The sequence below is a fragment of the Cryptomeria japonica genome, chromosome 4 (assembly GCF_030272615.1).
Source record: "Cryptomeria japonica chromosome 4, Sugi_1.0, whole genome shotgun sequence".
NCBI classification, from domain to species: domain Eukaryota; kingdom Viridiplantae; phylum Streptophyta; class Pinopsida; order Cupressales; family Cupressaceae; genus Cryptomeria; species Cryptomeria japonica.
Window position 1 is genome coordinate 530,981,838 of NC_081408.1, and position 23,706 is coordinate 531,005,543.

Consider the following 23,706-nt stretch of genomic DNA (forward strand, 5'->3'; position numbering starts at 1 on the left):
GATCATATGGTGTCCTAGGAGGTCATAGAATACCATATGACCCTTTAGGACACCATACGACCCATAATGACACCATATGGAGTCCTAAGGGATCATATGGTGTCCTAAGGGATCATAGAACACCATATGATCTGTTAGAACACCATGTGACCCATAACGACACGTAAGAGCTCATATGGAGTCCTAAGGAGTTATAAGACACCATATGATCCCTTAGCACACCATACAACCCATAATGACACCAAATGGTGTCCTAAGGGGTCATAAAACACTATATGACCTCTTAGGACACCATACGACCCACAATGACACTATATGGAGTCCTAAGGGGTCAAATAGTGTCTTAAGGGGTCATAGGAGACCATATGACCCCTTAGGACACCATATGACCCCTAATGACACCATAAGGTGTCCTAAGTGGTCATAAGGTGTCTTAGGGGTCATCCGACAACATAAGATACATAACGATACCATATGGTGTCCTAATGGCTCATAGGACACCATATGACCCTTAGAACACAATATGACCCCTAACAACATCTAAGGGGTCATATGGTATTGTGTAGGAGAAAAAGTGAGACTAGGTTAACATGCCCTAATCCTACCTTTTGACACACATTGTGGAATACGAAAGAGCCTAGAGGTATCACACAATTGGCTACTTCTTTTTGTGGAAGAGAGAGCCACTGGCTACCTATTAGTGTTTCTATTCCTTTGTTGTAATTGAAAGATAAAATGATGCAAGTTCAATTCCTAACCCCAAAGTGCAAGTATGAACTAATTGCAGAATTGAGATTAAACAATGGAAAGCTGTAAACACAAGGACAAGACAAGAATGCAAATGCGTACTCAGAGTTAAAATCTGAGTGAAAATGTTCAGGACGGGGACGCAGGCACCACTGTCCTGATTCTGCCCCTGAAACTGCTCCTGAAACTGTTGTTCTGCAACCTGAAAAGCTGTCTGAAACTTACTGTCTGACAGAGGGACCAGGGTGCCCAGTGCCACTGTCCCAGGGACCAGGGCACCCAGCGCCCCTGTCTTGGCAGGACCAGGGCGCCCCATGCCCCTGTCCTGGTCTTTTGCCCTGAAATTTGGTGCGGGGCTCGGTTTCCATCTACTTCCACCGGATCTGCAACTTGCGGCATCGTCCAAATCCCGAAATCTGCACTTATATCTGAAAAGGTGTGTTGGGCGGCTATATAGGGTTTTGCCTTAGTCAAACCCCCGCTTTGGTGATTTCCACCTCCACGAATAGCCAAGTTGTATTGTAAAAGTAGTATGTGTGCAGACCTTGTGTGTGTGCAAGATCCTAAAATGCAAGTAAGCAAACTAGAGCAACCTATAAAGTAAACCCTAATTGCTTGTAAATGATAATGTAAATGCTCCAAATCAAGATGCATAGTGATCTAAAGCATGAATACAAATGATATAATTAGGCTTATGCAAAGACATGAAAATAACATGAAATCGTACCCAACCCCCAAGGGAGGGGTACAAGCCAATCTTCAGTCAGTGATCCCTTATTGCTCTTCAATGTCTTCAAAGCCCTAAATGGATGAATGAAATTGATGAATGCTTGATGGATGGATGTTGAATGTTGTTGAAGTCTTCAAAGATCTGCTCTTTCGCTGCATAGAAAGTCCCTAAAACCAAAATTTGGATCCTTTCAAATGAAGAAAGAGAGCTCTTATATATGAAACCCTAGGTCTTAATTTCAACTTTAGGCCGACTTAGAGATTGAATCTCCTGCCAATTTTTTCGGGTTAAGCTTTATTTTATGATTGGATCGCGCTCCTAAAATTTTGGGAAAAATGTCCAGGACCGTGTGCACTCCGGGCGCCATGGTCCCGACAACTTTTCACCAAATTTTCAAGGCCGTTGGATATGATGATTTTTGAGCGAATCCCGAAGTTACAGGTGATTTTGAGATGTTTTGGCCCCCGAAATCAAGCCCCCAGGTTCAAAATAGGACCTAATTAGGGTTTTTGATTAAATGATTTATTGGAAGAAATAAAATGAAAGGGGCACACTTTAATGAAAGGGCCCAACTTTATGATGTGGGAGATGATAAAATAGAACCTTAGACCTAATTAATTTAATTAATTAAGTGCTAAAGGGGAAATGCAATGCAAAATGCAAAATGCGCCAAGGCGGGTGCTAAACTAGGTGTGAAATTGTACCACTTTAGCAAGTACGTACAATTTACGATGCTACATTTAGCCCCCACTTTAGTGGTCATATGAACACTACATGCATATGCAAGCTAAAGTACAAAAAAGTAAACATTATTTGAAAAAGGATATATCCATAAGTCTGTCGAACGAAGCCCCCAGCGGTATCTGCAGTACACCGTTAGGAACCACAACCTACAAAACCACATGTTAGATCACAAAATCACCTAATGCTTACTAAGGAAGGTGATGAAAATTTGAGGGTAGCTATATGCCCCCCCTATTTCGGCTTGCTAATTTTAGTGAGTTGAAACAGGGTATCATGTTTACCACTTCGAATTGTTAAAGAATATTGATGACAAATGCTCACAAGAAGATTCGATATGAGATCAAAAACTAATGGAGAATCATTTGGTAAGAAAGAGGACTAAATCTCAATTCCAACACAACAAAGAGTGTGAGGATTTGAGAGTTCTCTAACACAAGATGAAAGATGTAAATGGAAACAAAATGCAAAGAGAAGAAAAGAAAGGAAAAAAGCATGAATACACACATTGGTGATCCATGAGAAGAATAGTGAGAGAGAAAACATGGACTTCTCGCCCCTAGATCTTGTCTAGGTGATCCATGGGAAAAGGACATGGAAAACTAGCCCCTAGAGTCTATCTAGGTGATCCATGTAAGGGAGGAGAGTGAGAAAGTCTAGCCTTATGCCGCTAGTTCCACTCAACCTCGTGCATGTGTGTGTAAGGGAGGTTAGAAGCACCTCATAGGAGTCTATGCCCGAGTATGCTACAACCTGTATATGTATAGTACAAAAGTGTGACATCTCGCTCTAAGAGTCTATGCTCTGGTTCTGAGAATAATCACCTTGCATAAGAGAAAAATGGAGACATCTCACTCTAAGAGTCTCTGCTCTGGTTCCAAGAATGACCCATTGCTCAAAAAGTGTAATGTTTATGTCATAAGTAAAGTAGAACAAGGATACCTCCCTTCATCACAAAAGAAGATACCCCACAAATGCAACAATGTCATAGATCCAAGCAAGAGAGTTTTGCACTCTTTAAGCAAGGATAAGATAGTTGAAAAGGGATATCTTGTAGTATGTGTAAAGGAGATCCTTAGAGGAGAAGAGATCTTTGTACAAAAGACACCTATCCCCGAGAGGAATTGTCTTAGACAAATATAATATCTTCTAGAATAAGACAAAGAAGAGAATAAGAATGCAATACTTCCTTCTTTTGTGAGGTGAAAGTGATTCTTAATGAAGGATGATGCTCTTTTTAACCCAATTGGGAGAGTGAATTCATTATGGATGTATTTTACCAAGTGCAAAAGAGGTTGTAGTCAAGGGCTTACACCTCTTGTAAGATAGAATCCTTGAACAAACAACAACAAATGCATACAAGGAATAACATCAAGTAATAAAGTTTACACCATCCACGAGATAGGAAAAAGTGGATCCTTAGATAAAAATAAGGAAAGATCATTGCCTCCCAAGGATAAGGATAATGAGAAGGACTTACACAATCTTCTAGGGAGAGATTTAGACATAAGCAAAATGTACTACATACTCACATGAGTTCATGCAAGCAAGACATTAGTGTATGTAAAATGCTCCTCACAAGAAGTGGGTAGGATAAGAAAGAGAATACACATCTTCTCCCATATCTAGGAAAAGAGGATTCTAAAGAAAAGATGATCAATATTTCCACACTATTACCCCAAAGGGAAATTTTAACCATAAAAAGAAGAGATGTATGAAATCACTCTTGTTCCCAAGAGATAACATAGAAAATTAGGCTATTATGTTGCTTCAAAAATATGATTGCACTTGAAATTGTACCATCATGAATGACAATGAGCCCCCAGTAAATGAGCTACCAATGTCACATAATGATGAGCAACATAATAGCCATTAATGTTATTTAAAGACATGATAGACTGAATGAGGTATTTGAATATGACATGCTAAATGCTCAACTATAAGTGAGATAAAAAAAATGATAAAAATTGAAGAAGAAAAGTCACAAGAAATCTTAGAAGAGGGATGAGTGTAATTTATTAGAGTCTTATCCCTGGAGGAAAGGACTTTATGATGAATAGGAGATAAAGATTCATAAGTGGATTTAGAAATTTGAGGGGAGTCATAAAGAGATTTGTTCATCGCCAAGATTTCCTTATGAGGGGAATGAGAGTTGATAGAAGTAGAAGATGATTTAGTTGAAGTGAGATCATCATCACCACTAAATATAGCATTCACATTGAGAGATGGTCTTTTAGATGCTTTGGTCAGCTTAGAAAGATTATATCCAAGTCCAAATGAATATTCATGCATGTTATGTTCTAAAGGAACTTTAATTCCTTGTTCATTTGTGCCACAACCATTTCCACTATAGCCACTCTTAGCCAAAATGTGAAAACCATGACCATAACGATCAGCCATTTCAAAAAGAGAAGGTGGTTTTTCATAAGACAAAGAATCAAATCCTTCAGAATTAGAGGTGTGAGGAGAAGAAGTTTGAGAAGCGGCCACAAAATTATTGTTCATAGGTTCAGGTAAGATTGATTGATTTTTAGTTTCTTCCTTCTCTTTAACTTTAAGCTCTCTAGGAGGAACCCTATACTCACCTACAAAGGTGGGATTAAAATCAAGAGATCCCCAATCGTCTTCTGCGAGAACCTTCTCAGGATCAAAAACCTTCTCATGTGTAGATTTGAGTTGAGAAGAATCTTCTTCAGGAACTTCAGGCTCATCCAAAGAATTTTGATTATCAGAGGATGATGATTCGTCCATAGGTATCTTGTTTAAAGAGTCATCACTAGAAGAGGAAGGTTTAGAAGAACTCCCTTTGGAAGTAGATGTTTGCAAACAAGCTTGAAAATTAGTATCACCTATCAAGGTATATGTCTTATTGTTATAAATAAATTTAACTTGTCTATGCAATGTAGAGGGGACAGCTTGCATACTGTGAATCCAAAGTCTCCCTAATAACAAGTTGTATGTTAGATTTCCCGACATAACATGGATAGGAGTAGGCAAAGTAATAGGTCCCACTATGATGGGTAAGGTGATAATACCTAATGAAGACTTAGCCACATTATCAAAGCCTCGAATGGGATGAGAGTCAAGCTCAATAAGGGATGTATCCACATTCATCTTATGCAATAGATTAATGCTACACACATTAAGGCCAGAGCCATTATCTACCAGTGTTCATCTTATAGCAGTGTCATTTATGATAACCACAATCATCAAGGGATCATATTGATGTTGAATTTCACTAGTAGGCAATTCATCTTGAGTAAACACAATTTGAGCTTTAGGATTCATCACAGAGTTAACCAAAGATACTATATTACTAGATGTATTAGGTGGAGGAACATTCAAATCTTTCAAGGCATCTTGTAACATTCCATGATGAGCAGAAGAAGTTTGGATCAAATCCCAAAGGGATATCTTTGCCGGAGTAGTTTTAAGTTGTTCAATAAGATCATAGTCCTTACTAAGAATTTGTGAAATATGAGGAGCTTGTGGAAGAATAGGTTGGGAAGGAGGAAGTGAAGTTGGGCTAACTGGAGGAGGATTAGGTTGCCTATTGTTTCTTGTGTTATAGGTATGAGCAACCGCATTATAACTCTCTCTAGTCAGTTGCTTGGCATAACTATAAGGACTCTTAGTAGAATAACCTCCTTGCACAGTAATAATAGGTTTCTTAGGAGTGCAAAAAGAATCATTAGCATAACCACCTTGAACCACTAAGATAGGCTTATTTAAAGGTTGAGAATTTTGAGAAGGACAAGCACCTTGGACAGTGAAGAGAGGTTTGTTAGGTGTTTCTTTCACATGTATCAAATTGATTGAGGATGGTTTAGAGAAATGAACAAAAGTGTTGGAAGAATTATTGATAGTCTTCTCTTGCACTAAAATCTTATCATGGATTAAATCAATTTTAGGAGAGAAACAAGGGGTAGGCATTGATGTTCTAGTAGGAAGAGTAATACTAGGAAAGGTCATATCATCCTCTATCATCAAAGGATATACATGGGGAATAAACTCTCTAGGAGAAGGATCAACATTACTCTCTAAAGTCTCACTTTTGAGAGGGAGATCTTTGAAAGAGATGTTAACCATCTTGCTTTGAACTAGGGTATCCTTATGAGTAGAACCAAGTTGAGGAGAGGGAGATGCTTTATTTTTAGAGGGAGAATAATTGAGATTCAAGGAAGGTGAGAAACTATCAAGGGAGTTTTCAATCTTGATTTCATCCCCTTTGGCTAGGGTTCTCTCATGGGGTAGAGAATAATCTACACCTTCTTCTAATGGTTCATCCCAAATAGTGAAGTTGTTGAAAGGAATGTTTGAAGTATTGTCAATTTCGGGAGAGCAGATAACATTGTTTATTAATTCCTCTTCCTTAGGAGGGAGAGCATCAATAGATGTGTTAAACTCATCTTCTTTCCTCAAAATATGTTCAATATGATCTTTAGGGGAGAGAGAATTAAGGAAATTGCTTATTATTTCATCTTCTTTCTCTAAGGGATGCTTATGGGTAAGACCAACTTTAGGAGAAGGGTAAGCGTTTATCATTAATTCATCATCTCTAGTGGGAATTTTGTTGGAAAAGGAAATGCCATCACTAGGAAATGTAGGGATAATGTCATCTTCTTGCACAAAAGGATCCTCATGAAGGGAGTGTTTTTTAGGAGCCACAAAGTCATCAAGGGCATCATCCAACAAAGCATGATCATATCTATTAAAAGGTTTATCTTTTGATTCAAAAGGAGACATCTCTTCATAGAGGGGATCATTGAAAACAACCATGTTACTAGATTTAGTGGAAGAGTTGATAGGAATGTACCCTTGAGAGGAATCATTCGACTTATCTTTCTCATCACAACGAAATGGCATAGTAACAATGTTTATGAGTTTTTGGTAAAATGAAGGTTTGGTATCTTTAGGGTTCAAAAACTCATCTAAAGCTTCATCTAATTCATCTTGGCTATACTCATGATCAACATAATTGCATACATCATCATAAATATGAACATCTTGCAAATAAAAATCTAACATTTTGAAATAAAAATTGCATAAAACTTAAACACACAATGCAAAGAAACAAAGAAACACTCTTTCTTTTCCCTCTTTTTTTTTTTTTTTCTCTTTTTTTTTTTTTATGAAAATGAAACTTAAATTAAACGCACTAAATCTAGATTTAGATCTAACAAATGTAATGCAAGAGAAAGCAATAATAAGATTCACGTCGGGTTCACCAAAATGTGTAGGAGAAAAAGCGAGACTAGGCTAACATGCCCTAATCCTACCTTTTGACACACATTATGGAATATGAAAGAGCCTAGAGGTATCACACAATTGGCTACTTCCTTTTGTGGAAGAGAGAGCCACGGGCTACCTATTAGGGTTTCTATTCCTTTGTTGTAATTGAAAGATAAAATGATGCAAGTTCAATTCCTAACCCCAAAGTGCAAGTATGAACTAATTGCAGAATTGAGATTAAACAATGGAAAGCTGTAAACACAAGGACAAGACAAGAATGCAAATGCGTACCCAGAGTTAAAATCTAAGTGAAAATGTTCGAGATGGGGACGCAGGCCCCACTGTCTTGATTCTGCCCCTGAAACTACTCCTGAAACTGTTGTTCTGCAACCTGAAAAGCTGTCTGAAACTTGCTGTCTGACAAAGGGACCAGGGCGCCCAGCGCCACTGTCCCAGGGACTAGGGCACCTAGCGCCCCTGTCCTGGCAGGACCAGGGCACCCCATGCCCCTGTCCTGGTCTTTCGCCCTGAAATTTAGTGCAGGGCTCGGTTTCCGTCTGCTTCCGTCGAATCTGCAACTTGCGGCGTCATCCGAATCCCGAAATTTGCACTTATATCTGAAAAGGTGTGTTGGGCGGCTATATAGGGTTTTGCCTTAGTCAAACCCCCGCTTTGGTGATTTCCACCTCCACGAATAGCCAAGTTGTATTGTAAAAGTAGTATGTGTGCAGACCTTGTGTGTGTGCAAGATCCTAAAATGCAAGTAAGCAAACTAGAGCAACCTAGAAAGTAAACCCTAATTGCTTGTAAATGATAATGTAAATGCTCCAAATCAAGATGCAAAGTGATCTAAAGCATGAATACAAATGATATAATTAGGCTTATGCAAAGACATGAAAACAACATGAAATCATACCCAACCCCCAAGGGAGAGGTACAAGCCAATCTTTAGTCGGTGATCCCTTATTGCTCTTCAATGTCTTCAAAGCCCTAAATGGATGAATGAAATTGATGAATGCTTGATGGATGGATGTTGAATGTTGTTGAAGTCTTCAAAGATCTGCTCTTTCGCTGCATAGAAGGTCCCTGAAACCAAAATTCGGATCCTTTCAAATGAAGAAAGAGAGCTCTTATATATGAAACCCTAGGTCTTAATTTCAACTTTAGGCCGACTTAGAGATTGAATCTCCCACCGATTTCTTGGGGTTAAGCTTTATTTTATGATTGGATCGCGCTCCTAAAATTTTGGGAAAAATGTCCGGGACCGTGTGCACTCCGGGCACCATGGTCCTGACAACTTTTCACCAAATTTTCAGGGCCGTCGGATATGATGATTTTAGAGCGAATCCCGAAGTTACAGGTGATTTCGAGATGTTTTGGCCCCCGAAATCAAGCTCTCAGGTTCAAAATAGGACCTAATTAGGGTTTTTGATTAACTGATGTATTGGAAGAAATAAAATGAAAGGGGCACACTTTACTGAAAGGGCCCAACTTTATGATGTGGGAGATGATAAAATAGAACCTTAGACCTAATTAATTTAATTAATTAAGTGCTAAAGGGGAAATGCATTGCAAAATGCAAAATGCGCCAAGGCGGGTGCTAAACTAGGTGTGAAATTGTACCACTTTAGCAAGTGCGTACAATTTACGACGCTACAGGTATCCTAAGGGGTCATATGACACTATATGATCCATTAGAACACCATAGGACCTATAATGATGCAAAATAGTATCTGAAGGGGTCATAGAACACCATATGACCCTTTAGGGTACCATATGGTGTTGTTATGGGTCGTATGGTATCTTGAGGGGTCATATGGCATCTTATGACCCTTTAGGACACCATATGATGTTGTTATGGGTCGTATGGTGTCTTAAGGGGTCATATGGTGTCCTAAGGGGTCATAGGACACCATATGACCTCTTAGGAAACAATATGACCTCTAATTACACCTAAGGGATCATATGGTGTCCTAAGAGGTCATAGAATACCATATAACCCTTTAGGAGACCATACGACCCATATACCCCGTACATGCTTTTGTTTGCTTAGGCTTGGAAATAGGCCTGGATGACAAAGCTACGGTTTGGAAGTTTGATTTCCCTCCATTTCCCTCCTTTTTGGCATGTTTTATTTTATCAACTTGGTTTCTCGACTTTTTCATCATCAGGTTTACACATCATCAAGTGGGTATTTCTAAAATTTCCACCATATTTTCACCCATCTTTTGAGCTTTCTAACCATATAATTTTTTTTAAATTTGAACAACAATAACATATTATTATTGAATTTCTTTTACCAGTGTCTCCATAGTTCTCACAGACATACGTGCACCAATTTTTTAATAACTTTTGATATAATTATCCAAATTTTAAAAAAATTATATATTATTGTAGTGAACTTGATTCTTTACAATTTAAAAAAAAAAATTGCATTTTTGATTTTTTTAGTGTAACTTATGCTTCGCGCACGAATAGGTACCTAATTTTTCAGGATGTGCTCAATCGGAAAAATCATAAAAAAAAAAATACTCAACAAAAAATTACAAAAAAATAAAAATCTTCTAGTGCTCACTCCTAAATATCTTTATGCCAAAGGATTTGTCAAAATAATAAATCTAAATATGACTTTTTTGATGCGCACATCAGACACTATGTTATATTTTTCTGAAAAAATCAGGGTCTATTTTTCGTGCGCGAAGGATTTGACCCCCTTAATCTTATCCAATTTTGAAAAAGTTTAGTAGTTTGGAAACTAGATTCAGAGGACTACAATATTTGTTCTTTGATTATCTTCATATCTTGAGTGGATGTCTTTCAAATTTTGCCTCCAAGTTCAGGTTCACCTGATTTCAGAAAAAAAAAGTGTCCACTTATACCCCCCTTTTTGACCACCATCTTTGTGCACTTACCCTCTTAGTAGTATATTCAATTTTATATTGCTATATTTATTTGATGAGATATCATGTTACTAACGATGTTATTATGTGACTCTAATTTGGGAATGATTATATATGTATTTTTTATATTATGCATGTACAATTATATTATTGTGTTATGGATGTAGGTATAGGGAATCGACTCCTAGCAATCATTCCTAATTTGGATGATTTTACTAATTGCATATGTTTACACCTCCATTTACCAATTTGATAATGTCTGGTTACCCTAATGCATATTTGTGTAAGACCTATAAATATTGTTTGTGCATAATCAATCATATGTGAATTGTTGTCACTTTATGTGTTTATATTAATGATATTTTAATATTGTTGGATCGATTTAACATCCAATTGTAAAATATGTCCTATATTTATTTGATTTGATGAGAATTGTGTGATATAATTATAAGGGTCATTTTGGGGTTTATTAGATAATTGAATTTAATTGGGTTTTATATTATTTAATCCCTCACTTGAAAAGTGAGTTTATTTTTTTGTAATTGGAGTTCATTTTAAACACTTAGTTTTAATTTCCCATTTTTGGAGCTCTCAAACCCTACACTTTGAATTTGAATTGTTGATTTGGGGAGATTGCTTGGCTGGATTTTTTAGGGTAGATGCTTAAAAGAATTATCTTGATGATCTCTACTTGAGATCTGATTTATTCATCCTCTTCAGGTATGTGAGGATCACATTTTACATTTGAATTTTTGGTCAAGTTTTGACATAGGAATTTATATTTCTCCTTTGTTTCTTAATGAAATGGATTCTTGTTTGTTTTAAATGTTTAGTTGAAGATTTTAATTTTTTTTTCCCAATTTGTATTTGATAATTTGATAGACTACATGAGTTGTATGTTTGAAACTTGGAAAACATGGGTTTGTATGGGTATATGTTGTCAAATTATTATTGGATTGGTGAAATTGAAATTTGAATGAGTTTTTGTGATGTCGTGTGGTTAGAGACCACTACGTTTTCTCAAATTTTGATTTAAGCATTTTGAGTGTTTGAACTTCTAGAGGTTTGTCAGTGCAAGCCTGCACACTTGTTGCCTAGGTCTACATATTTGTTGCATGTACCTATACTTTTGTTGCATAGACTTGCACATTTTTTCCATAGATCTATGCACTTGTTGCATAGACTTGCACATTTGTTGCACATACCTACATATTTATTGCACATAATTGTGCATTTGTTCTCAATTTCCATTTCTTTGTTTAGGTTAATGATCTCCATGGCTAGTTTTTGGTCCAAACTAGCCTTTGATGAAGAGTGAATTTCGATAGCTTTATTGTAATATATGGTTGTGGGATAATGGTATTGAATTGGATCTGTTCTCTTGGTATTGAGGCCAATTGAGTATGTGATGTGTATGTGTAGAATTATATTTTGTAATTGAGTGTATTTGTTGATTTTGGGCTCAAATTGATGTAGGAACTTGGTTTTGTGAATTGAAATAATTTTCATTGGTTTTATGTTTTGAATTTCATTTATCCTAGGGTAGGTAATAGGGCCAATGATTCTAGTGGTGTCTAATGGGAGTCAGAGCACAAAGGGCTTGCTAGGGTAACTCATTGGGCAATTTAGTAACCAATTGGAAACATTAATCAAAACATGGGGTGGGTTAAAAAATTAAATAATATAATCGGTGCCCCAAACTTTCCTTGAGAGCTAGTACAAGGATAAAAAAGTTTTGGGAATGCATACCTATACATGTAGGCGTTAGATCTTGCCTGAAGTGGCATGCTCACACAAGAGGGGTTGATTCTTGCATGATTGTCATTCTCATCTGTATGAGAGAATGCTTGTAGTTGCATGAGACATCCCTTTGAGCTATGTGATGAAACTCCCCTCTCTTTCTCTCTATGTACCTAGCTTTATAGATATGAGTAGCACCCAGAAGATGATGTGCCTTCTGTTTTGGTGATGTTTCATTTTGGGATTCACGTGGTAGAATTGTATGTGGCCATGATGCTATGGGATTCTTGAGGTGTTGAATATTGAGTTGGTTCATACTTGATGACTTGATGTTATTCCTCCTTGTTGAGTGTATCCTTGTATGTGATTTGTATTGCATTGAGGTTATGACTCCTATTCTTATCTTGATGTTGCATTATGATCCTTATTGGTTGAGATGTTCATGTTGAGTGCTTGCTCCATAATTAGCATGTGTGAGCCTACTACTCCCTCTTGTATGCTTTGTATGATTGTTTGCACTGTGTGACTATCTTTGTAATCTTATTACTCTTTCATTCTTGATGTAAACCAAATGTATATTTATATTAACCTTGTAAACATTGATTTTTTGTATATTAAAATACTCCAGGTGGAGAATGATGTGATGGAAACATAATTGATATGGGTTAGTGAACTTTACATGCTTTGATGTTGGAATCTAACAAAATATATGATCTTGTATGTTCATAATTTCTTATTTCTATATGGATATGTTATAGAAACACTTCCATTGGTGCTTTCAAATGAACGTAGATGTGATTTGTATAGTGTTTGAGGTTGATATAGTCATCTCCTAGTCTGGTCACGAGATCTTGGCCTAGTTTTGAATGCATTGAAAAGATAGAAACATCATGGGACCCTTTGAGGTGACTTGAGATGATTTTTATGGAGTTAAGATGGTGTCATGGGTGTCTATTTGTGATAAGGGTTTCACCAGAGCTCAATGGTGACACCTAGGACCTATTGGGGGGGTCCGATTCATTTATTTGAGTATTGTAACCTAAGAGATGGTCTTGTGTAATCCTAATCACCTTAGTAACCTTTCCCTATTGTTTCTTAGATGTTTCCCCATGCCAAGATGAAGTTTTGAGTCTTTAGCCTTCTGCATGTGCTTAGTCAGTTAATGACTAGTTAATTTAATCTTGAGCTTTGAGAATTATCCTTGCATATGATATGTAAGTTCACATTTAAGTACTTCAAAAAAAATATCTTCAGGGTAAGTGCACCAAGTTGTGGTCCCAAAAAGGTACCACTTTTTATCTTTTCATAAAAACACATCACTGGCATGAAATGGTCGTCCAAAGCTTCGAGTTGGATGCCTAAGGAAAATCCAACCCAAAGGGTTGGTATTTTTCAACGCAAACTATTTGGCGAGCACCAAATATGGCTCTTGCCAAATTAAATTTTTTTATTTTTCACATTTAACAAGTGCCAAATTCCAAATGTGAAAAGTGAAATTTTTACATTTGGCGCCAAATTTGGCGTTCACCAAATGTTTTGCATTGTTAAATTGTAGTTTTTGTGGATGGGCAAATGTTCTAGTTTGGACAAAAGTTATACCCACCCCCAAAGAAGAATATACATGAAATATAACATTAAGTATAAGTTATAATTCATGTATATATTGGCAAGATGTTTGAGAGTGGTTTCAGCTCTATAGGAGTTATAATGTAGATTTTAGTTTTTAGAGGATCATATAAAATTTTAGACTTAGTCAAATTTAAGTGATCAACATGCTCTTATTAGCTTTTCCTCACTCTAGACCTATAGATCAATCTCTATCACTCTTTCTATGATCTCTTTCTACCTCTCTCTACCTCACCTTCCCTCCTTACCCTCATATATGTTGCTATCTCCCTCCCTCCCTCTCTCTTAATCTCTCCCCCTCTCTTATTGTTTCTCTCCCCTCTCTCCATTCTCTCGATCACTACCTCTCCCTCCCACCCTCTCTTTCCCCATCCATAGGTCTCTCCTTCCCTCCATCTTTACCTCTCTACCTCTCTCCCCCCATATCTCTCTCACTCTATCTCTCCCCTTAGTTTATTTCCCTCTCTCCTTGGGCTCTAGAACTTATATCTCTCCCCTCTCTAGTTATTTACCTCCCTCTCTACCTCTCTCCTTGCCTCCTTACCCAGGTCTTTCTCTTTTTTAAAAAAAAATTCTCCCTTTCCCTCACCTTTATATCTATCCCCTCTCTAGGTTGCCCAATCACTCCCTATCTACCTCTCCCTCCCTCCCTCCCTCCTTATCCCTCACTTTCTCTTTGTTCCTCTCTCTCTCTCTCTCTCTCTTAGTCTTCACCTCTCCCTCCCTTGTATAGAGTTTAAGGAATAAAGAGTATGATATAGGGTTTAGGTATAGGGTTAAGCGAATCGAGATAGGGTTTGGTGTGCAAGATTGATGATATAAGGTTGAGGGTATTGTCAATATTGATTCTCTCTCTCTCTCTCTCTCTCTCTCTCTCTCACACACACACACACACACACACACACACACACACACACACATTACCCTCATATATATCTCCCTCCCCTACTCTCTCCATTGTCGAGGTTGTCACCTCTCCCTCCTACCCCCCCCCTCTCTCTCTCCCTCTCTCCCCTTTTTAGGTTTTTCCCTGCTTCCCTCTCCTCCTCTCCATCTATGTCTCATTAGGCACCTCTCTATACCTCTCTATCTATCTCTCCCCCGTCTCTCCCATCTAGGTATTTAACTTGTCTCTCACCCTCGATACCTCACCTCTCAATCTATCCCCTCTCTAGTTCTCTCCCTCCCTCCCTCCCTCTTTGTCATTAACCCATTTTTTTTCTTATATTATTTATTTAATAATTTTATATTGATCCATTTATAATTATGAAGTTTTGGGGGTACATGTATTTCACTTTAATCTTGTTTCGACAAGAGTGATGTAAGCATTGAATCGCATCAATCGACAATTCTCTCTCCTATTAGGTTCCCACTATCGCTTATCAGCAACAAGATGGTTAAGTTATAAATGATATAATGGTATACCTACAATTTGGTTGAAAACTCATAGTGGAAGCATAATGAAAGCGAATGTGAAGAGGCGTAGGTGAGAAAATGAACCACGTCACCAATTTAGATATGCACACCAGCCACATTGTAGAGTAAAACGGCTCTTATTCTAGTTTGTAGGAATAAATAGGGAGTTATGTAAAAGTGTGATACGAAGTCTTATCATCAAAAATCCAGTCGAAGATGAATCTTTAGAGGAGCTAACTTAGGAGCGGGCTAGAGAATGCATGCGCATTAATACATAGGGAGACATCCAATCATTCTCTTTGCCGTAAGCTACATCCAGATTGGATTATGAAGGGGAGTGCTCATGCATGCATTTCATATATCGTTGGGAACTAAAATGTTAATACTCCTTCTTGGTCTGATTGATAGGAGAATGGATTAAATTGCTAAATTCTTTTATAGAATAAGTGAATTAGAAATTTAAGAGAAAATACTTTAATAGCCTATATTAGGTATGAAGAGTGTTTCTATATGTTGATTATGTAAGAGTTTTGTAGCACTATTCTAGATCTCACTTTGTGATTTTACATATAGGCGTTTGATTTAATCTACTATAATATGTAGAGAGATTGTATATCATTTATTTACTTAATTAAATATAATTAATCAAGTTTTAGGATTGTAAGGTAAATGAAATTCCTAATTCGAACATAAATTATGTTGTGAGATGATCTACAGTGAAGAATGAGTGCATTAGAATGTTAGGAGAAAAATATTTCAACAGTCTATATTAGTAATGAAGGGTGCTTCTAGATATTATACTATGTGATTTTTTTTGCATCTTGGTGATGGATCACTACGTATGATCCAAAATATTCATGCAAAAAATTCTCGCACTATTAACATACAAAAAACACTCTTAAACCCCTTAGGACATGTTTATAATATATGAAATCTTAGGTATCAAATTGAAAGTTTTCATTTTCTTGGTGACAATTAATAGTCCACTTTAAAAAGTGAGTTATCTTAGCAAACATGTAAATCTTGGATTTAAATAAGGTGACTATGATTGAACCTACACTTCTATTTGTAAGACAAAATGACACCCACAATTTTGATAAAGGAAGAGAACAAGTAAAAAAAACTAAGTTATATTTGAACCACAAGAATTAAATAAACAAGTAACAAAATGAAACCTATAATTTTGATCAAGGTAGACATACAAGTAAAAAAACAAGGTATATTTGAACCCTAAGAATAATAACCAAGAAACAATGTCTAGTTCGATTTTAAAAAATAGCCACTTGCCAGATATAGTAAGCCCCTATTGTCTAAAAATGACGAGATACATTGGAAAAGATTATTTATTTAATATTTATAATGTCCCAATGCAATTTGAATCATTTGTTAAAATAAATATTAAATTTATTATTATGGAGCCAACACAGAGGCATTAATGGTATATTATATGACGGTTTGTCATAGTGAGAGTTATAGTTTGTTTTTAGCCAAGAATCCAAAGATGGTTATGGGAATTCTTTATGAGGCCTATGTTGAGAAGAAGTCTTTAAAAATATCATTAACTAATATTAAACTTGGATTCTTGGGATAGTGGGATGTGTGTCATTTTGATTTATGTAACAAGAAGTCTCAAAAAAGAAACGACATATATTAATGGAAGAGACTTTTGAGACAACCCGATAGTCATAATAGGAGCCTATTTTGGAGAGAAATTGATGCTATTTTATTTATTTTTTCTAGAGGTGATCGTAAGGGGTTCTTTCTATATATTTTTGGAAGTGATTTCACATCATGAGCATCCTATTTTGCTCATTCTAACCAGTTGATGTTGTATGTCTTTAGAGACTGATAAATCAATGAAGAGGTATCTCAAAGGTTGATAAATCAAGGGGATTGAGGCTCAAAGGTAGTGGTCTAGAGGTTTCCTAAGGGCAATCTCATCCAAAGGTTGTATTGGTGCTTAATGCTTTCAATTTGCAATGTTTTCAATAGCATTTTGTAAGTGTTTTGTAGAGGATTTGAGTACATAATTTAGAAGCGTGGTTACAAATTTGTATTTCTATTAATAACCACATATATTGTTTGTAATGTCCCCTTTCTAGCACATGTTGTATGAGGTTGTGAGCGATTCTGATGTGTTTTTGAGATGGTGTTATTTATTATTTAACAATAAAGTTGAATTATAAAGTTAAAATTAAGTTATTAACTTTATTGTTATTTAATACCTTTAGTGGGACACATAAAGGTATGTTTTTTAAATATTATATGTTCCTTTACACTTAAAGTACATGGGTGTCCATAAAGAAGAGATTTAAATATTTGAATAAAAGGGAACTTCATTTATCCAACATTTTTCTAGGCAAGATGAGTCGACCTCTTGAGGAAAGAATACAAGGGCATTTTGTATGCTTTTTCCAACATGCTTTGGAGAATTGTTAGAGCAGATTTGAGGGCATTTGTGGCAGCCAAAAACTGCTAAACAAACTTAGAAATCAGTCTTGTTTTGGAAAACAAAATTAATGTAAAGTCATGTGCATATCTATAATAAAGCATCCTATAGTTGTATTAAGTCAAGTTTAAGTTTGATTTACAGATTAAAAAAAACATGTAATCTAATCTTTACATTTTAAAAAGGGACATTACAAACAAAATGACACCCACAATTTTGATCAAGGTAAAAAACATGTAAAAAACTAAGTTACATCTAAACCACAAGAATTCAATAAACAAAGAAAAAAATGACACCCACAATTTTAATCAAGATAAAGAAACAAGTAAAAAACTAGAGTTATAACTGAACCACGAGAATTAAATAAACAATGAACATGAGATAAATTCAATAAACTTACTTACTAAAATCCATCAAAGTAAACATCATAATTACATAAAAACAAAACCAAAATAAATAAACAAGTGAAATCAAGCCCTCTAACACAAAGTAATGAAAGCCTCAATATAATAATCCTCTTAAAAGCCGTTTGTTTTGCCATTAGTTCCCATTTTCTTTAACCATAGAGCACTCCACGGAAATTTGCTCCCCTGTAAGGATACCAACGGAAAGAAACCCTTGGGCATCTAACTACCAGTGGGCGGATGAACTAAGTAAATTCGTTAAAACAATAATGCAAACAGCAATGAATAAACAGAAAACGGGGAAGCCATGAGAGCTCCTCAAATCCTTTCCATTTTAATAAGGTTACGAAGTAGGTTCCGAATTTTGAACGGCATTCCGTTTTTACCATGTAGGCCCAGTTCCTGGTCATCCCAATTCTTCCCATCATCATTTTCATAGGATACAACAAGCATTCTCAATCTAGTGCAATACTGGGAAAAGACAATCAGTAGTACTGACAGAATCAATTTCTCATCATAATGGAAAAATAAATAAAAAACCAGCATTTCTAAGAGAGTACAGAAGCTTAGCGATGCAATGATTCTAAGTTTGAAAGTTTAGCAACAAGTGATTTTCTTTTGTTTAGTCTTAAGGAAAGACAGGAAAGTAAAACAAAATCAATCATGCAAAACTCTGTTCTCGTTCTCGCATGGCAGTTTGGAACCTAAATTTAAGCCGCGGGGGAAGGGCGAAGTGAGAACGGGGGTACGGGATTCCGTAGCAGAAGATAAAAGAGGAAGAAGAAGAAGAGGCCGTTGTTTCTGCAGAGAATTCCCGTGGGCTTAAGGATTAGGGTTAGGGTTAGGGTTTGGATGAGGCTCACATTTATGTTACGTCTGAGCTTAATAATGAATGAATCTTTTCTGTTGTTGGTTCGTGTGATATAATTTGTTTTGAGAGAATAAGTAGGTAGGTGGAGTAGTGATAGGCGCATTGGAGCACGCGCGAGAGCACTACTTAAGCATTAAGCATGCCACTACACCCAACAACTCTGGTCGACGTGGCACACACTAACGCGAACAATCCATCATGCCCATCACACGGCACAACGGACAGGCAAATGGAGTTTGTTCGTTGCCTGGTTCGATAAAATAATGGACGAAATGGAATGATCGGCGGCCATAAAAAAGGGAAAGAAAGGGCAAAGGGCAGGCCCCCGGCCAGGGCGGGGGACTGTGCAAAGGTAGAGGCAAAAGGGAGGGCTAAGCAGAAGAAGAAGCGGCGCTTTTTCCAAATTTCCCGCACGGAAGGAAAAGAAAAAGGAAGGTGCGTGCAAATGCATGGCCCGCCTCGCAAACCGGTCCCCGCAGTGTCTCCTGAGCAGAGGTGTCGGTATACAGACGTATCGTATGCGGCAACTGACAGAAGAGCAGACGGATTGTAATTGATTGATGGAGCAGTAGGTACAAAGGCAGGGGTTTAGTGAAGTGCATGTGTCCGGCAGTTGACGGCGGCAGATTGTAATTGAGCAGATGTGGATGGAAGGAAGGATTCTCGGTAATAGCGATCAGAGAGCGTGCGCGAGTCATGATGCGGGAGAATGAATGGAAGGCCAGACACATCATCATTAACGGTGAAGGAGACGGATGGAGGGATGTTTAATGGAAAATATTTGATTTGCGCTATAATCTTGGCTTCGTTCCGTCCTAGAAATTCACTTGGGAAAGCGAGACATACGAGCAGTTTCTCAGGGAAGGAGAGTTGTGTCGGCTGATTACGGAACAGCGGAAAGGAACAGGAAGTCTGTGGGCAAGGGTTCGAGAAAGATTTGGCGTCAAGATTGACAGAAATTTTTTGATTTTGTTTTTTTGAAGAAATTAACGGCGTCGTCGTCATAGTGTATGAGTTATGAGTATTTGTGTATACTCGATGGCGGAGTAAGAGGAGATTATGATAACTATACAGAGGAGTGTCACGCGGGCATCCACGCAAGTATTATGATGCATGTTTATTTCTTTTTTCTTCTAATTCCGCAAATCCATGCTCTTTATTTCACTCTCTCTCCTTTTCCTGCCTGCGCTCGCAATCCTTGTGAATTATATCATCGATTTCGGCTCCTCCTACTCCCATATAACGCGCGCTTGCCTGGCGTCTTTTCATCTGTGATTCTCTTTTACTTACTTCATTGCCAGCTTTCTCCTCCTTTTATTCGCCTCACTTTGGAGCCGAGAACTTTCTCTTTTGGCTTTTCACGGCCTGCCAAGCATTTCTCTTACTCTTGTTCTGCAGTTAATATTCGTCTGCCTGCCTGCACACTTATCCATAGTTAAAGGCAACAGAATAAGCCCTTACCGTGATCACACCACAGCATGGGTGAAAACGGCGAGAATGCAAACGGTAAATCGGCCAACGGTAACGGCGTTCACGAAAGCGTCAAGTGTAATGGAACAGTAATGGCTGCGCGTTCTTTCGGTGATGGACGCCGACGTTCCTGCTGGTACGAAGAAGAGGTTGACGATGATCTCCGCTGGTGTTTCGCTTTAAACAGGTCAGTGAATGCAAAATGTCCTTTTGCTTGTTAAAATGCTGTCGAACACAGTGCATAAATAATATTTATTTATTCTTTTCTTGCTGAAATGCTACTAAACCCTTTGATAACAAATATCTAGTTTTCGAAAGAAAGTCTTACTCGTTTCTTTATTTCTGAAAAGATTTAGCAAACAGCAACGACTGCCGTTCCTTAAAGCAATTTGCATAATGGCTTCTCTTTACTTGTGGAATTTAATATAAGTTACATGAATTAAGTTTAAATGCTTCAAGATGTCTCTGCTAATTATATTTGTTGTTTCACTTACAGTATTTTGCACACAGGAGTAAGCGAGTACCAAGACATAGCTCTCCTCGACACAAAAGCTTTCGGCAAGGTATGAAGTTGCTCAAAGTATTCACAGATTTGTTTTACACGCAAGAAAATATCTGTTAACAGAAGGCATTTTCGTGTATTTATAGATTCTTGTTATAGATGGCAAGTTACAAAGCGCAGAAATGGACGAGTTTATATACCACGAATCTCTAGTGCATCCGGCTCTGCTTCACCATCCCAAGTATAGTACAAATACATTATTTATTCAATAAAAATAGCAGCAGCAACAGGCTTCCATGAAAATTCATTATTTGCTTTATAACTCTATTATTGCAGCCCCAAGAGCGCTTTCATCATGGGAGGTGGCGAAGGCTCTACGGCAAGGGAGATACTCAGACACAAGACTGTCAACAAAGTCGTTATGTGTGATATTGACGAGGTAAATATTATTCATAAGATACTTCGATTTTCGAATCAATTTTATGCTCTTCAAATAAAAATTTCTTACTGTAACGTTTTCCTTACAGGAAGTTGTGGATTTCTGCAAGAAACACTTAACTGCTAATCAAGAGGCATTCTCCAGCTCCCGACTTGATCTGGTGATCAATGATGCCAGGTAAGCTTGGGCTCCACACAAATCAAGGACAAAATTACATTATTTTTTCGAATTGCTTGATATGGAAAAGAATTTATTTGTCCAGGGCGGAGCTCGAAACGAGAGTGGAATGTTTTGACGTGATAATTGGAGACCTAGCGGACCCCATAGAAGGGGGTCCTTGCTACCAGCTTTACACCAAATCTTTTTACGAACGGGTTGTCAAGCCAAAACTATGCCGCGGAGGCATTTTTGTTACTCAGGCAATTGCTCTCAATAGATCATTTCTCAAATTTTTTGTCGATAGTCGAAAATTATGACATTCCGTATGGATTGAAACCTCATTTCATCTCTCTAATTTTACAGGCGGGACCTGCCGGTGTTCTGAGTCATACACAGGTTTTTTCTTGCATCTACAATACACTGAGACACGTTTTCAAATGTAAGCGCACTTCCTTTACAGTTACATCAGAAATTATACCTCTAAAAATAGAAACTGCTCCACGTGGATTCGTTAATAATCTATGGATGCCATTGTTTATTTTACAGATGTCGTGCCCTACTCCGCACACATTCCTTCATTCGCCGACACCTGGGGATGGGTCATGGTTAGTTAGTTTCTTCTGTTAAATTCTGACAAACCTTTAACATCTGGTTCAAATCTGCTTTCCACTCTAACCTCCATAGCTATGCCTATGAAATAAACAGGCATCGGACCAACCCTTTACATTAACCAGCGAAGAAATCGACAGTAGAATTAAGCAGCGTACAGAAGGAGATCTGCGGTATTTGGATGGCCAGACATTCATCGGAGCTTCAATTTTGAGCAAGAGCGTGCGCAAAGCGTAAGTTTTAGGGTTTAAAACACTAAAACCAGCAGCTCAAATTCTGTATTTTTACATATTCAAATTTGTTTGGCATTCAATGTTCCACTGTATTGTTTTCAGCTTGGCTAAGGAAAGCCATGTATATACTGAGGAGAGTGCGAGATATATTTACGGGCATGGAGCAGCGCATAAGCTACACAACTGATCTTCTTTGGCTCTTTAAAAACCAGTTTTGTCTCCTCGGCATAAGCAGGAATGGAGTTTTCTCCTGCCACCTGCCAAAGCTAATACGGCGTTAGATATTACTGCAAAAGTGATGACCTGTTGTTGCTGTAATTTGTGAAAATGGAGAACATACTTTACAGTGGAATGTATAGTAACAGCTGTATTTATTTAAATTTATTTGATGTAATCATTCTGTTGAGTACTTTTGGGCTCAAATTTATATTTATCTATTTTACTGCATGCCTTGTCCATGTTGTATTTGGCAAAGCAACACTGAAACAAAAAAACAATTCATTACACAACTTTTTCTAAGGAGGAATAATGGATTCTGCGTACAAATGGGATTCCTCAAAGCTACCACCAATTATGGTTTTTTAATGCTACTGATGAATTTTTATACTTAAAATATGTTCTTGGGCATTCTTTTTAAATCATTTTGAGCGACACAAATTGCTCCATCAAATAAAATAAAATTAGATCCTACTTTTAAAGACTAATTTATTATGGAAGCCAATTTTAAAACTTAGTTTGATGAGTGGGGTATATTATTAGACTATGCGAAAACACTAGTGATGGACTATAATAATCCATATATCAATGGACAATATAAAGTGCATTCCCTGCACCAACCCATCCGAGTTCAATGAGTTAATTCTTACTTGCCATTTTCATGGTTAGAGTACAGACGTGGTTTCCACCTCCACATTCAAAATTACTTTTTTTACCCTCTCTCTCTCTACATATATAGGGTTTTGGTTAGGATCATGGAAATAAATCATGTTATATGTATGATGTGTCTTTGGTTTTGTACATCATTTTGAGGTTTTAATTCATTATAGAGACAAGTCTAGGTCTTCAACCCTTTGTCTCCAAGAACACAACAAACGTATTTTCTATCATTATGTTTTTAAATGATCTACTATTATATTTCTTGGTTAGTTTTTAAAAAAAAATTAAACTTACTTAGACATGTTGTCAAACTAATAGACAACTTTGATTGCCTTACGAAACTTATTGGGTTAGATGGGGATATAACTCTGATTGCCTTACAAATCTTATTTGATTAGATGGATCCCCTTCTTGAATCTTGAAGAAAAATGTCTATACAAGATCTTATCTTACTTTAACAAAATAAATGATCATTATATGAAAAATGGAAGTTGAACTTTGAATGTAGAGAGTGGTAAAAAATCTTGTGTGTTGTGGTCAAATAGAGAATTGATCGCAAAAA

At 37.1% G+C, this 23,706-nt stretch overlaps 1 protein-coding gene across 1 annotated transcript; it reads left to right on the plus strand.

Moving 5' to 3' along the window:
- Positions 1–18,284: 18,284 nt before the first annotated feature.
- LOC131069051 (thermospermine synthase ACAULIS5) lies at positions 18,285–22,677 on the plus strand. The gene is made up of 10 exons (XM_058004363.1): positions 18,285–20,513; positions 20,823–20,889; positions 20,975–21,069; positions 21,165–21,267; positions 21,356–21,444; positions 21,530–21,686; positions 21,790–21,865; positions 21,973–22,031; positions 22,132–22,268; positions 22,371–22,677. Exons 1-10 carry the CDS (start codon positions 20,335–20,337, stop codon positions 22,453–22,455), a joined length of 1,047 nt encoding a protein of 348 aa, XP_057860346.1. The 5' UTR covers positions 18,285–20,334; the 3' UTR covers positions 22,456–22,677.
- Positions 22,678–23,706: the final 1,029 nt, after the last annotated feature.